Source organism: Solea senegalensis, linkage group LG2, assembly GCF_019176455.1.
Source record: "Solea senegalensis isolate Sse05_10M linkage group LG2, IFAPA_SoseM_1, whole genome shotgun sequence".
In the NCBI taxonomy this organism is placed as follows: domain Eukaryota; kingdom Metazoa; phylum Chordata; class Actinopteri; order Pleuronectiformes; family Soleidae; genus Solea; species Solea senegalensis.
The window spans coordinates 34,449,211-34,464,021 of NC_058022.1; the positions used below are offsets into that span (position 1 = coordinate 34,449,211).

General features: G+C 46.8%; 2 protein-coding genes across 6 annotated transcripts; both read right to left on the bottom strand.

Annotated features, from left to right (window-relative positions):
- On the bottom strand, positions 1-7,303 carry senp7b (SUMO specific peptidase 7b). 5 transcript variants are annotated; one of them, XM_044019880.1, is made up of 22 exons: positions 6,973-7,282; positions 6,363-6,477; positions 6,157-6,224; positions 5,916-6,068; positions 5,743-5,843; positions 5,593-5,675; positions 5,233-5,515; positions 4,713-4,792; positions 4,520-4,639; positions 4,041-4,074; positions 3,762-3,974; positions 3,302-3,519; positions 3,108-3,223; positions 2,449-2,565; positions 2,247-2,369; positions 2,069-2,161; positions 1,907-1,983; positions 1,208-1,257; positions 758-801; positions 604-672; positions 335-485; positions 1-185 (listed from the first exon to the last, which is right to left on the bottom strand). In XM_044019880.1, exons 2-22 carry the CDS (start codon positions 6,474-6,476, stop codon positions 63-65), a joined length of 2,430 nt encoding a protein of 809 aa, XP_043875815.1. In that variant the 5' UTR covers position 6,477; positions 6,973-7,282; the 3' UTR covers positions 1-62. The 5 variants fall into 5 exon arrangements, with proteins under 5 accessions (XP_043875815.1, XP_043875816.1, XP_043875817.1 ...); XM_044019881.1 differs by having other exon boundaries at positions 5,743-5,840; positions 6,973-7,281; XM_044019882.1 differs by having other exon boundaries at positions 5,755-5,843; positions 6,973-7,280.
- Positions 7,304-8,170: 867 nt separating this feature from the next.
- On the bottom strand, positions 8,171-11,707 carry cdk15 (cyclin-dependent kinase 15). The gene is made up of 12 exons (XM_044019885.1): positions 11,348-11,707; positions 11,031-11,168; positions 10,829-10,923; positions 10,620-10,699; positions 10,440-10,534; positions 10,275-10,337; positions 9,912-10,035; positions 9,238-9,358; positions 8,991-9,148; positions 8,850-8,898; positions 8,500-8,642; positions 8,171-8,402 (listed from the first exon to the last, which is right to left on the bottom strand). Exons 1-12 carry the CDS (start codon positions 11,513-11,515, stop codon positions 8,290-8,292), a joined length of 1,347 nt encoding a protein of 448 aa, XP_043875820.1. The 5' UTR covers positions 11,516-11,707; the 3' UTR covers positions 8,171-8,289.
- Between the last annotated feature and the right edge of the window lie 3,104 nt (positions 11,708-14,811).

Genomic DNA, 14,811 nt, shown 5'->3' on the forward strand with positions numbered 1-14,811 from the left:
TAAGAATAAATAATTTTATTTTGAAAAAGTTGTTGTCATTTACAAACAAACGTTAGAAAAAGTTATTTCTGACTCTGATGCATCTTCACGATCAGACGCCGGATCTCCTCGCGCTTCTGTCGCACCTGTTGCCGTGGAAACCAGTGCTCCAAACGCAGCGGGAACTCAAAGTGCACAACGGGATTCTGCAGAGCCAATGAGAGAGCTCGATTCAGACCATCCTTCAATCATCTGAGGTCACAACTCAGCAATGAAAACATGGATTATCTGAGAAGTTAGGACTATCAATGGATGAATGAGTGTGAATGGGTGAATACAGACAGACAGACGTCACCTGCAGGAAGCTCTCTGTGTACTGCAGCAGGTAAAGACCACAGTCACTGCTGTTGTCCTGCTGAGGAACTCTGCAGCTGCAGCTCCTCATCTTCTCTGACGTGAAGACACGCGACGTCCCGCGCCGCACCGTCCACTCCACCTGCAAGTAACTATAGGACAACAGAACATCATCAGAACATGGTCAGAACGTGGTCTGAACATGGTCTGAACATCATCAGAACATCATCAGAACATCATGGACTGATGGCGATCAGACACGACTCTCACTCTCTGAGGAGTGTGCAGATGTTCTCATGGTAGGACAGTTTCAGAGAGTCCATGACGAGGATGCACGGCCTGAAAGCAACAGAAACAACAAAGACCATGAACGACAAATGAGACAGAAACTAAGGTGAAGACGTTGATGAAGAGTTTGACTCACTTCTTCAGGACAGTGTCTCTGAGACGTCCCTGCTGGGTACAGTCCTGCAAATACAACAACCTTCTGATCAATCAGCAATAAGAAATAATCACACAATCAATAAACAACTGGGATTTACATATTTACTTTGTTAAAATACATATTTATTTTCTAATTATGTTTAATAGACACCAAATGTCACTGTTCGTCCAAATCGCCAGAATATCGTCCAAACATCGTCAGAATATCGTCCAAACATCGCCAGAATTGCCAGAATATCATCCAAACATCGTCAGAATATCGTCCAAACATCATCAGAATATCGTCCAAGCATCGTCAGAATATCGTCCATTCATCGTCAGAATATCGTCCAAACATCGGCAGAATATCGCTAGAACATCGCCAACCCAAACCCAAAATCAATTAAAACAATGTTTTGTATGTCTATAATCTTTAGTGTGTTGCTTTTACCGGCGGTGGGTGTGGCCTCAGACTGTGTTTTCCCGCCACTCGCACTGATCCTGAAACACAGAACAGTGTTCTCAGAACATTTTAACAACATGTTCTTCAGATATTATCAAGACCTTCCCAGAAGGTCCTCTGAAAGTTCTCAAAACTGTTCAAAACGTTCTCCAGGCGTTCCTGTGAGGTCCTCAAGACATTCTCCAATGCTTCTGGATCAACTGTCCAACATGTACAGTGGGTTGCATAAAAATCTGCACCCCTCACCTTTTTGACATTTTGCCATGTGAAATTTCATGTGAAAGACACACACAGGAAAGGGGGTAGATACTTTTGCACACCCCACTTTTCAGTTTTTTACTCATAAAACAAGTTCAAAATCATGTATAAATTTCATTTCACTTCACGATTGTGTGTCCCTTAGTGTGTGTCTTTCACATAAACTTTCAATTGAATACATTTATGTTTCTGGTCCCAGCATGGCAAAATGTTGAAAAGTTAAAGGGGTGCGGATATTTATGGAACCCACTGTACATTTAAACTCCAAAACCTTCCAGATGATTCTTCTGGTGCAGAGGCTCATGAGTAAAGTAGTTTTAAGAGGCAGATTTGAAACCTGCTCAATCTCATTTCCTGTTCACTGTCAATACAACTTCTACTTCCTGTTTTATTGTGAAACAGAAAGTTGAAGTTTCCATACACACTCACCTGTGGACCTGTGAAACTCCTCGTACTGAACGTCCTCCAGTCCAGGAAAACAAACCACCACCAGGAACCAGTGTGCCCTGACACACACAGACACACACACACACAGTGAGACAACAGTATGACCTTCACACCTGCAGGGTCAAAGGTCACATGTGTCCTTACTCTTGATTGACAGGCACAAACAAGAAGTCTTTGGTGAAAATGTCGACGTGCCGTGTCCACGTCTTCACCCGCTGGTGCCTCATGTGGCGATCGCTGGAAAACCATCAGAGATTAAGTCAGATTACAGATTAAGACGTCATGACGCCCAGCTGCTTTGTGATTGGACGATTCTTCTTACGGGACAGAGGGGGCGTCGTCCTCGCCGGCGGCTCTCCGTCTGCTCAGCTGTTTGTAGAAGAAGCTGCTGAAGACGTGACTGCGCTCGGCCACGGCGCCGCCGACTCCCTCCAGGAGAAGGAACCTGGAGGACAGGGAGGACACGGTGAGGACGTCAGCGTCCCCTGTGGCCTCTACACTCACACACAACCAACCACACTGACTTGAGGTAGAAATCGATGATGACGTCGTTTAAGAACTCGCCGGCGTCTAAACAAACCAGGTCCTCCTTCGTGACACAGATGCTGCCTTTAGAGGGCGGTGGCGGGTACTGGATCAACCTGCGGACACAAAGACCAGAACCTGAAAACTGTCAACCTGAGGACACAAAGACCAGAACCTGAAAACTGTCAACCTGAGGACACAAAGGAGGAGTCGGGATGTCCTGATATGACATCAGCACCAATCACTCACACTTTAATGACTTATTTTGAACAGACTTGATCATGTGATATAAAACTTAAACACAGACAAACTGACACATTTATTATTAAACAATGGTTTCATCAACTTTAACCTTCAACAGACGAATGTGGTTCATTTCATCAGAAGGAATGTACCAAGTGCTGATGGGGGTGTTTTCAGAGCAGCCAGGTTCACAGGTAACAGCGTGTCTTCTGAGAACACCCCCCTTGTTTTCATTATTTTGGATTAGCCCAACCCACACAGGGTGAGTGACTCATCCCGCAGGTAAACCCAGAGCCTTTTTTGGCTGATATCAAACCGATATCTGATATCAATATCGGATTGGGACATCTCTTCTGAGGACACAGAGACCAGAACCTGAAAACTGTCCCCTCATTAGCTCTAACACTAGTTTTACCTGTTGGGAAGCTGCTGCAGACCATATGAGTTCAGACTGGAGCTTTTGTTTCTCAGAGCTCTTTTCACTGGACCAGCACCAGCACCAGGATCAGGATCAGGATCAGGATCAGAGTCCTGTACAAACAGGCAGTGAACAGAATTAAACCAGTGAACTGAGTGCCATCCTCAGACAGAAGGAGACGAGTGTCTTACTGCAGAGTGTCCCAGCAGTCTGAGGAGGTGCTGGTCCACAGGAGGAGGACAGCTGTGGAGGAGCATCAGTCCATCAGTCCAGTCCAGAGGGGAGGAGGGGGAGGAGGAGGAGCGCCCCCTCTGGTACTCTTCCATGTCCAAGATGGACACCAACAGGGCGGAGTGGAGCTCCTGCAGCTGCTCCTTCAGCACCAGCAGGAGGCAGCAGCAGGGAGGAGCTGAGGAGACAGGACACACAGTGAGACCCTTGTGACCTCTGAAACCTCTGTGACCTCTGAGACCTCTGAGACCTCTGTGACCTCTGAGACCCTTGTGACCTCTGAAACCTCTGTGACCACTGTGACCTCTGTGACCTCTGAGACCTCTGAGACCTCTGAGACCTCTGAGACCTCTGTGACCTCTGTGACCTCTGTGACCTCTGTGCGACCACTGAAACGCTGAAACACTGAGCTCTGCTCACCTGCGGAGGGCGACATGCTCGCACTCACAGCCGACAGTTCTCGCTGCAGCAGGTTCGCCTGAGCGTCCGACACCCACAGGAAGAGCAGTGAGGGGGCCGGACCTTCCCACCCGTCCAACAGAGCTCCGTCCCGAGCCACGCCCCCATCCCATACACCGTAACCACGAACTTCAGACGCCACAACGGTCACCTCCCCGTCCTCTCCACCTGACACTGACACAGAACCTTCATCATCTTCATCATAGTCACTCAACTTTATTTAAACGTTCATGTTTTTACCTCTTAAAGGAACAGTGACACCGTTTCCTGTGACCTGAAACACAGACAGACACAAGAGTGGTTCAATCCTTGGTTACCATGACAACAGCACTGAACGACTTATTATGGAATATATCTACGACTGTGCTGGTGTCTGTGCTTGTGCTGGTGTCTGTGCTGGTGTCGGTGCTGGTGTCGGTGTCTGTGCTTGTGTCTTTGCTGGAGTCGGTGTCTGTGCTTGTGCTGGTGTCTGTGTCTTTGCTGTTGTCTGTGCTGTTGTCTGTGCTTGTGCTGGTGTCTGTGCTGGTGTCTGTGCTGGTGTCTGTGCTGGTGTCTGTGCTGGTGTCTGTGCTTGTGCTTGTGCTGGTGTCTGTGCTTGTGCTGGTGTAGTCTGTGTGTGCTGGTGTCTGTGTCTGTGCTTGTGCTGGTGTCTGTGTCTGTGCTGGTGTCTGTGTCTGTGCTGGTGTCTGTGTCTGTGCTGGTGTCTGTGCTGGTGTCACCGTTGTGTGTCCGTTGGCGTTGGCGTGCATCAGGCCGATGTGAAGTGAGCTGAACTCCAGCTGCAGGAAAGAAGGCGTGGTCAACAGCTCCTCACTGTGACCGCGTTCCTCTGTAGAAAACTGACGAGCACGTCATCAATCAGTGATGTCATCAGTTCATGTAAACATGTTTAAAACCTTAAGCCTCTCTTACCTGATCCAGGCCAGAGTCTTCAGTCGGTTTACTGCTCTTAGCTCCGCCCTTTTCTTCCTCCTCCTCACTGGACAGAACAACTGAAGACACAAATAATCAATGACAAGAATTCAGACACATTCTGGTTCTTGTCTGTGTTGGTTCTGGTCCATGTTGGCTCTGGTTCTGGTCTGCGTTGCTTCTGGTCTGTGTAGGTTCTGGTCTGTGTAGGTTCTGGTCTGGGTTGATTCTGTTTTTGTCTGTGCTGGTTCTGGTCTGTGTTGGTTCTGGTTCTTGTGTGTGTTGGTTCTGGTCTGTGCTGGTTCTGGTCTGTGTTGGTTCTGGTTCTTGTGTGTGTGGTTCTGGTCTGTGCTGGTTCTGGTCTGTGTTGATTCTGGTCTGTGTGGTTCTAGTCTGTGTTGGTTTTGGTATGTGCTGGTTCTGGTCTGTGTTGGTTCTGGTCTGTGTTGGTTCTGGTCTGTGTTGATTCTGGTCTGTGTTGATTCTGGTCTGTGTTGATTCTGGTTCTAGTCTTACTCACTGGGTTCTACAGGACTGTGTTTGGGTCTCCTCGGTCTAAGATGGCCTACATCCTTCCTGGCTTTGAAATCTCTCCACCTGCGTCTCTCTCTCTCCCTCGCGTCCTCCAGGTCGCTGCTCTTCCACGCCATCCGGTTGAGACTCCGCCTCCTGTCCAGCGCCACCTTTGCCGTCTTCTCTGCAGAGGACGAGGACGGTCTGAGAACGAAGTGGTCTTCTGACACAGGATCTGAACTGGATTGAGAGGAGCTGGCGGGTTTCTCAGGACATGTCGGTGTGTTACTCTGAAACATCAAACACAGCCATGTTTCCTCTTTAAAATAAACAAAACCACCTGCGTGACCTTTGACCTTGGACTGACCTGATCTCCCCTCTGACTCCCAGCATGCTCCTGTGCTCGCAGCGCTGCCAGAGAGTCCACGGCCACCACAGAGATGGACAAAGCTGGACAGACGGTCAACATTAGTCCATCAGACACGCATCCATCATGAAGAAGAACAGCTCATCTCACCAGAGGACTCACTCTTCTTTTTCTGTGGGGGAGACGCAGTCCGCTCTGAGGACGCCTCAGGCTGCAACAGCCGGTCAGACGCTCTCTTAGGACGCCATCTGCTGGAGGACACTTGACATGATGACAACATCTCTACAGCAAGAAAAACGAGACACTCTGCCGCAGCAACTCACCCGTTGGTGGGGGACAGCGAGGATGACGCCTCCCCTCTCTGACCTGAGCTTCCTGCTGCTCTGTGATTGGCTGCTGATGCTCCGCCTCTGCCCAGTTTGTTAAGTCCCAGCAGCGTCTTTACTTTGTCTCCAAACGGAGGTTGAAGCGACTCCCTGAACAAACGAGAACAAAAACATCACCGATCGTGGTCCAGAGTGTGGTGTGATGACAGCCACAGCCAGCAGGGGGTGTTTCACTCACCTGTGTCTGTTTAAAGATGAGCCCAGGGTGTTCCCAGCATGCATCTTGTCAGGCTGGTTCCCATAACCCTGTTCATAGCAAACACAGCAGCAGAATGAAAATACACGTCTAAAATTCCACCTTAACTACACCAGAATACCACCTTAAAAGAATCCGAAACAACAACTTTACAGTTACCACAGACAGAGACAGAACAGAAATACCACCTTAAAATTTGGGGCGGGGCACTGAAGGCGAGACAGCGGTGACTGCAGGTGCAGGTGGGCGGAGTCTGACTCTGACTGATGTTTCTTCTTTGGGATTTTGAACTGAGACGCCATCCTGTCAACACGACGTCACATGACACGTAAACTGAGACGAGATCTGGATCAAAAACTGTAACAATGCACTGGTAATTAAATCCATCACTGAAAACCACGTGACAAAATGCTTCTTCACAAACAGACTACTCTGATATGTAAGTCTCCTCATACTTAGACATTTTGTAGGTGATGTTCTGAATGGGGACAGAGCCTCACAGCCAGTGAGCTTTAGATTTATATACAGTTTGAGTTTATTTTAGGGAATAAAATAATTCCCTCATTAAGAAGAAGTCGCTGATGTTATCTCACCGTGTGTCTAAAATCTTGTTTGAGTAAGAACATCTTTTAATTTGCACATTGGTTCATGGAGTTCCTGCTGTAGGTGCACTTCCGGCACCTTGCCCTAAAACCGTCGCCTCGAAGATGGAGTCGTCTCATTCTTTTTTGTTCGAATATGAAGTAATGTTGCAGGTTAAAGGAAGTTAAAGCAGCCATTTACTTTGAAGGTACCAACCTAATGACAGCCAGCCGAGCTAAGACGCTAACTAGCCGGTGAGCTAAGTTAGCTGCTGGCTGACGACTCCTCCTCCTCCTTCTGCTTCTGGTCAAACGCTGGTAAAATTGTCCCGGGCCTCATGAAGCGGGGAACGGCAGCTGTCCGCTGAGTTAAAAGCGGGAGAAAACGGACTTTAGTTTAATTTTAAAACCACATTCGACTTTTTGTGTCGCTCCGCTGCTCTGATAAACAGACCACAAACCAGTGACGTCATCACGTTATTGTTTGACGCTTCTTTATTCTTGAATGGCGGATGGTACATATGTTTATCGGTGCATTACCGCCACCTACTGGGCTGGAGTGCAAACCAAAGAAAAATATAATACAAATAAATGTAAAAATATAACAATCACGAACGGACTGAATCCTGTTTGTTATCAACGTCACTTTCAGTTACAACGAGCACGATAAAAAAAAAACATGCTGACAAGAAATATAAGAAATAAAAGTTAGTAAAAAGTCTGGAGTCATTTTCTCCAGCAGAGGGCGCCATTGCACCACGAATGAGGAGTCAAACTGCTTTAGTTCATATGATTTTCATTCATATTTCAAAAATTCAAAGACACGGCAACGTTACACTGTGACGTCATAGCAGCCGAATTGAGTGACATCACTTCTTGTGTTCAGAGAAGTAAAGGTTTCACTGATAAACTATCGCTGTGTCACTGTAACACTGAAGGAAAGTTAAAAAGTGCCACTTTCTCAATGAGGTTCTGAATGAAGCGCTGCAACCTCTGCGGTTACACACACAGGTGAAGTGCTACAGCCTCTGAGGCTACACAGATGAAGCGCCGCAACCTCTGAGGTTACACACACAGATGAAGTGCTGCAACCTCTGAGGTTACACACACAGATGAAGCGCTGCAGCCTCTGAGGTTACACACACAGATGAAGCGCTGCAGCCTCTGAGGTTACACACACAGATGAAGCGCTGCAGCCTCTGAGGTTACACACACAGATGAAGCGCTGCAGCCTCTGAGGTTACACACACAGATGAAGCGCTGCAGCCTCTGAGGTTACACACACAGATGAAGTGCTGCAGCCTCTGAGGTTACATACACAGATGAAGTGCTGGTTACAGTTACAAGTTACACTTGTTGTGTTAGCCTCTGTTAGCATAATTTTAAGTCTGAATGTAAATAAAGGAGTCGACAGCAAATTTTAAGTTATTTTACTTCTGTTACTGCATCACATGTATTTAGTTACTTTACAAATTAACAATCTATCAAAGAAGAAGAACCCTCTGCTCGTTTTCTCAGGCTCACGCAGGTTTCATCACCAGCACTTAGCGACAGGCAGCAGCGACACTTTGACTCTTCTCCTCGGGTTAAAAACATCTCTGACCTCTGTCTCCAGACAAACACCAGGAACCTTGAAGATCGACACCACTGAAGAATAAGAAGGACAAGAAAGTTAGAAGTTAGAATCCTGCTTGCTGTGCTAACAGTGTGAGACTTAGCATGTAGTGGTGTAGTGTGTCCTCACTGTCTCCCAGGTGCATGATGGGAGGAGGAAGCGTGCTGAAGTAAAGCTGCTGCAGAGACTCCTGAGCACTGATCCGGTCTGTGGGAACAACCTTCAGCATCCTCTGGACCAGGTCTTCGGTCTTAGAGGGGAGCTGGTTCAACCTGGCCCACATCAACACACACACACACTCACTGTTGCGCACATTAGCATGTAGCTGTGGCATTGTTAGCCTACGTAGCGTGTGTGATATGTTAGCATCTAACATCTTTACATGGTATTAGCTTATCAATAACTACATGCTAATGCTGTACACGTCATAGATGCTCGATGCTAACATGATATGCATGTGATGTATGCAGGTGAGTTACCTTTTCCAGACAGTCCTGAAGAGTTTGGGCTCAGAGCCACGAAACTTCTCTGACGAAAAAAAACAAACAAAAACAAACTTCATCCTGACTCGCTGTCTTATGATTGGCTGTTAGGAAGCACAGTGGGCGGAGTCAACTCACCTGGTGTATAATTAGGTAGTGAAGTGACTCCAGGCCAGGTGAGTTCAGAGGGAACGCCCAGCACCGTCCAGATCATCTGCAGTTGTTCAAACAAGTCAGTGACTCCTGGGAACGCCGGCGCCCCCTGCAGCATCTCAATGAAGATACACCCTGCTCCCCTGATTCAAAAACACAAACTTTATTCAGTCACAGGTTAAAAAACAAACAAAAAACAACAACTCATGGTTCATGGATCCAGAGAACTGACCACATGTCCAGAGCGGTGGAGTAGAGGGTGGATCCCAGCAGAACGTCAGGGGGGCGGTACCACAGAGTCACCACATCACAGGAGAATGTCTGACTGGGGATGGACTTGGACCGAGCCAGACCTGAACCAGAACCACAAACACAACCACAACCTGAACCAGATCCAGTTAGCATTTTTACTACTGCTGCTGCCAATAGAACTGCAGTGTCCTCCACTGAGGCTAACCCTCTAATGCTAACAAGCTAACAGTCTAATGCTTACAAGACAACACCCTTAACTCCACTGATGCTAACACTCTAATGCTAACACTCTAACTCTACTGATGCTAACACTAGCTACAGTTAGCATGTGTTTGAAGAAGCTAACACTTGTTAGCATGTGTTAGCTGCAGTTGTTAACATGTATTAGCTGCAGTTGTTAGCATTTATTAGCTGCAGTTTTTAGCATGTATTAGCTGCAGTTGTTAGCGTGTTTAAGTTGCAGTTGTTAGCATGTATTAGCTGCAGTTGTTAGCATGTATTAGCTGAAGTTGTTAGCATGTTTAAGCTGCAGTTGTTAACATGTATTAGCTGCAGTTGTTAGCATGTTTAAGCTGGTTGTTAACATGTATTAGCTGCAGTTGTTAGCATGTTTAAGCTGCAGTTGTTAACATGTATTAGCTGCAGGTTCCTCACCAAAGTCGGCCAGTTTCAGTTCTCCAATGTAACTGATGAGCAGGTTCTGAGGCTTCAGGTCTCTGTGGAGGATCCTGCGACTGTGGATGAAACTGAGGCCACGCAGCAGCTGGAACATGAAGATCTGCACACACACACACACACACACATGCAGGTCAAACATGGTGCAGACACAGTGTCACCTGCTGGCAGGAGTAAGAACTACGACCTGAGTCAGGCCCAGCAGTAAATGACTCGTGGGGCAGTGTGTGTGTGTGTGTGTGTGTGTGTCGCAGGTCAGTTTTTAAAAGGTTTTACGCTCAGTGGGAGGGGCCTATTTGATTGAGATGTGAGGTGTTCACTAATGATTGTTACGTTACTTACACGAATGTTGTGTGAGTGTAAACCTCCAGGGTGTTGGTTCATGTACTGAGCCAGATCTGTGAGCTGCAACGATACAAGAAGAAGAAGAAGAAGAAGAAGAAGAAGAAGCAGAAGTTTAATTCATGTTGTTCTTCAGTTTTTTTGTGATGTCAGTAAACATCTCACCACATATTCAAACACGAAGGTCAGGGACTCTGAGGTGTGGACGATGTCGTGCAGGAGGACGACGTTAGCATGTTTCAGACCTTTGAGCAGAGACGCTGCGCGCACACACACACACACACACATATGAATGAATGCGTGTTTGAAATGAATGTAATGATGTCATCATAGCGTGACGCTCACCCTCTCTGATGGCGGTGAAGGGAACGCCCTCTTCTGTCTTCATACGAATCACCTTCAGCGCCACCAGCTGTCCGTTTATCCTCCACAGAAGAAGAGTATATTCATATAAATACATGTATATGTATATATAGACATATACATATACATGTATACTTATATATGTATATATGAATAGTATAAATACAGGAGTCAGTGTACAGGTGTTTCACCTGCTGATGCCTTTATAGACGGAGGCGTACGCTCCTTCACCCAGTTTCTCCAGACTCAGATAAGACTGAGTTGTTCCAAACTGAAGACCTGGTTTCTGAACACAACACACATGAGTTTATAAATGTAAAACACAACACAACACACGTGGTAATACACACATACACTACACAACTATTGGCGCCTTATAAAGCCTGTGCTCACCCAGGTGAAGTGTCCCTCACTGTCCGTCCGTCCTAACGGTTCACTGTTACTGCGTTCTCTGCGTCCATGCAGCCGTCGCATCTGCAGAGTGTGGAACCAGTGAGACCGCGACGCAGAGGGGGACAGGTCTGAATCCAGCTGTGACACACACACACACACACACACACACACCCAGAACCTTATAAGACCAATACCACCTTAAACTACTACAGTACTACCTTAAAACATGTGTTTTAACGTAGTGTTTTAACGTAGTGTTTTAACGTAGTGTTTTAACGTAGTGTTTTAAGTTAGTTTATGTCATTTTCATCACGTACCTCAGACGACGGGAGTGAAGTGAAACTCGTACTTTTCCTGAAGGTGAGTTCCTCCTCCTCCTCTTCATCCCTCCCCCCTTTCTCCTCTCCTTCTGCTTCTTCTTCTTCTTCATCACCACTGCAGCAGCAGCACATCCTCACCCACCAGGACATGTCCCTGTCCACCATCTTTCCTGTCTCTCTCTCTGTCTCTGTCTCTCGCCCTCTGTCTCATGACTCACATGTGTGAGGACGAGTTAACCTGGTCTCATGACTCCAGTCTCAGTCCAGAACAACAGCATCCATTCAACACAACAAGTCTGTTTTGCCCCCAGTGGTGACTGTGTGGAACTACATCTGTGATCAACTCTAAAAACTCAAGTTTGTAAATACACACACACACACACACACACACACACAGGAGTTGTTGATCCTCTGCTGCCTGTGTGTGTGTGTGTGTGTGTGTGTGTGTGTGTGTCACATATTCACGCAGCCGTGCAGCGATGACTCAGCTAACGTTAACTAGGTACTTTTTTGTAGTGGAGATGCAACCTAAAGCTAGGCTAAAGCTAAAGCTCGCAAGGCGAGGCAGTGGAAATACGCCAAAACTTCAGTCACATGATCACTGTGAGCACAAAGTGTGACCAGCAGGGGGCACAGTGGTAACACCACTGTGTGTGTGTGTGTGTGTATGTGTGTGTGTGTATGTGTGTGTGTGTGTGTGTATGTGTGTGTGTGTATGTGTGTGTGTGTGTGTGTGTGTGTGTGTGTGTGTGTGTGTGTGTGTATGTGTGTGTGTGTGTGTGTATGTGTGTGTGTGTGTGTGTGTATGTGTGTATGTGTGTGTGTGTGTGTGTATGTGTGTGTGTGTGTGTGTGTATGTGTGTGTGTGATCTCTCCACTGCTGTTTAAGCTTTGTTTCCGTGACAATTGGCGTTACAGCTCTGATTATTCGTCATGTGTCACACACACACACACACTCTGTCTCTGGTCTCCATGGTGACAGGGGTTTGACGGACAGCTGGTGTCTGTTCAGATCACACCGAACGTAATCAGATTACACAGGTCAGACTGAAGGTAATCAGATTACACAGGTCAGACTGAAGGTAATCAGATTACACTGATCAGACTGAAGGTAAACAGATTACGCTGATCAGACTGGAGGTAATCAGATTACACAGATCTGACCGAACGTAATCAGATTACACAGGTCAGACTGAAGGTAATCAGATTACACTGATCAGACTGAAGGTAAACAGATTACGCTGATCAGACTGGAGGTAATCAGATTACACAGATCGGACCGAACGTAATCAGATTACACATGTCAGACTGAAGGTAATCAGATTACACAGGTCAGACTGAAGGTAATCAGAGTACACTGATCAGACTGAAGGTAATCAGATTACACTGATCAGACTGAAGGTAATCAGACTACACTGATCGGACTGAAGGTAATCAGATTACATCGATAGAGTTTGACTTGTTCATTCTTTAATTTACACTTAATTTCTCTGTCTCTCTCTCGGTGACAGGATGAGAAATGAGGCAGCAACGAGGATGTAATTTGAGAACGAGAGAACGAGGGGGGATCAGAGGGGGAGGAATGACAGAAAAGACAAACGGAGAGCGAGGACAAAGAGACGAGAGTGACAGAACGAGGAGACGGCAGAGGGGAGGGAGGAAGGAAGCAGGGAAGGAGGGAGGAGGAGGGGGTGACAGATCAGGGGAGATTTCTCTCTCTGTCGCGGCGTAAACGAGGCGAGCGCCGTGTTTCTACTGTGAGCCAATTTAAATAATGAGACACACACACACACACACACTGAAACACACACACACACAGAAACACACACACACACACTGAAACACACACACACACACAGAAACACACACACAGAGAGTGAGACGTGATGGGCGAGCGAGTGTCTGCTTCACAGAGAGAGAGGAAAAGCGTTGATGGCCTTGGCAGTGAAATGTGTGTGTGTGTGTGTGTGTGTGTGTGAGAGAGAGAGGGGGGGAGCAGGCGGGCGATCGAACAGAAAGGGGACCTTGAAACCGTCTTCATTCGCTCCGTTATTCTCTCTCTCTCTCTCATCCTCGCACGCCCTCGTACATTCCTGCAAACCTTTTTTTTCCATTCGTCTCGTGCTGTCAACGCCTCCTCAGGCTGACCTCTGACCTCTCACCTCCCAGTTAACATAAACACTGAACCCCCCCACTCACTCACACACACACACACAGGACAAAACAGAGGTCATGTGACTCACTGCTCTTTAAATTCTGCTAACTCGAGCTAGCACTAACGAAAAGTATTTTGTACAATTTTTTTGCTATTGACTAACAGTAACTGATGTTGCTTATATTGCTATTGATGCTAATATTGCTATTTATGCTAATATCGCTAATATTGCGATTGATGCTATTGTTGCTATTGTTGCTAATGTAGCCGATGTTCCAAATGTTGCTATTGTTGCTACTGTCGCTAATTTTGCTGATGTTACTAAAATTGCCATTGTTGCTAATATTGCTATTGTTGCTAATGTAGCGGATGTAGCTATTGTCGCTACTGTCGCTAATAATGCCACTGTCACTAATGCTGCTAATGCTGCTAATGTCCCAACCAGACTGAACCAAACACCTGTTACATAAAGAACTGTGATCTCTGAAGTAAAGACAAAGTAAAAATTCATCCTTATTCTGTCTGTGACACACACACACACACACACACTCACGACACACACACACTCACACGCACACACACAGCGTACATGCACACACACAGACTATTCATCTTTTCCTCTCACCAGCATTAATAAATGATGTTTGTCTCTCTCTCTCTCTGATTAAATATCTATCGGCAGCCTGCTCGCTCCCACTCTGGCTAAACATCCAGAGAGGACCACACACACACAGCCACACACCAACAGAGTGCACACACAATACTATACGGAGTACATACACACACACAAACCAAGGGACAATAATACCTAACAGAGGCACACACACACACAGGCGACACACACAGCACACACAGAGGTGCGACACACACACACAGAGGTGCGCGACAATATTGACGCACAAAACAGGAGGGTATTGACACACACACAGGCGCAAGCAGACACAATAATAAGGAATAGAGGTACACACACACACACAGACACACACACACACAGACACACACGACAGACACACACACACACAGAGACACACACACACACAGAGACAGACACACAAGACACACACACACAGACAGACACACACACAGAGAGACAACACACACAGAGACACACACACACAGACACACACACACACACACAGAGCACACACACACACAGAGGAGACACACACACAGGCACACACAGACACACACACACACACACACAGACACACACACACACACACAGAGACACACACATACAGACACACACACACACAGAGACACACACACACAGACACACACACGGGACAGACACACACACACACAC

Excerpts from the sequence above, each read along its gene's own strand:
- senp7b (XM_044019880.1), bottom strand. The coding sequence starts at position 6,476 with ATGGCGTCTCAGTTCAAAATCCCAAAGAAGAAACATCAGTCAGAGTCA. Across the intron at positions 2,370-2,448 it reads ATCATCGATTTCTACCTCAA|GTTCCTTCTCCTGGAGGGAG; the intron begins GTCAGTGTGGTT and ends CCTGTCCTCCAG. Across the intron at positions 1,258-1,906 it reads GGAGTTTCACAGGTCCACAG|GATCAGTGCGAGTGGCGGGA; the intron begins GTGAGTGTGTAT and ends TCTGTGTTTCAG.
- cdk15 (XM_044019885.1), bottom strand. The coding sequence starts at position 11,515 with ATGGTGGACAGGGACATGTCCTGGTGGGTGAGGATGTGCTGCTGCTGC. Across the intron at positions 10,535-10,619 it reads CTTCACCGCCATCAGAGAGG|CGTCTCTGCTCAAAGGTCTG; the intron begins GTGAGCGTCACG and ends GTGTGCGCGCAG. Across the intron at positions 9,149-9,237 it reads TCCACCGCTCTGGACATGTG|GGGAGCAGGGTGTATCTTCA; the intron begins GTCAGTTCTCTG and ends TTTTTGAATCAG.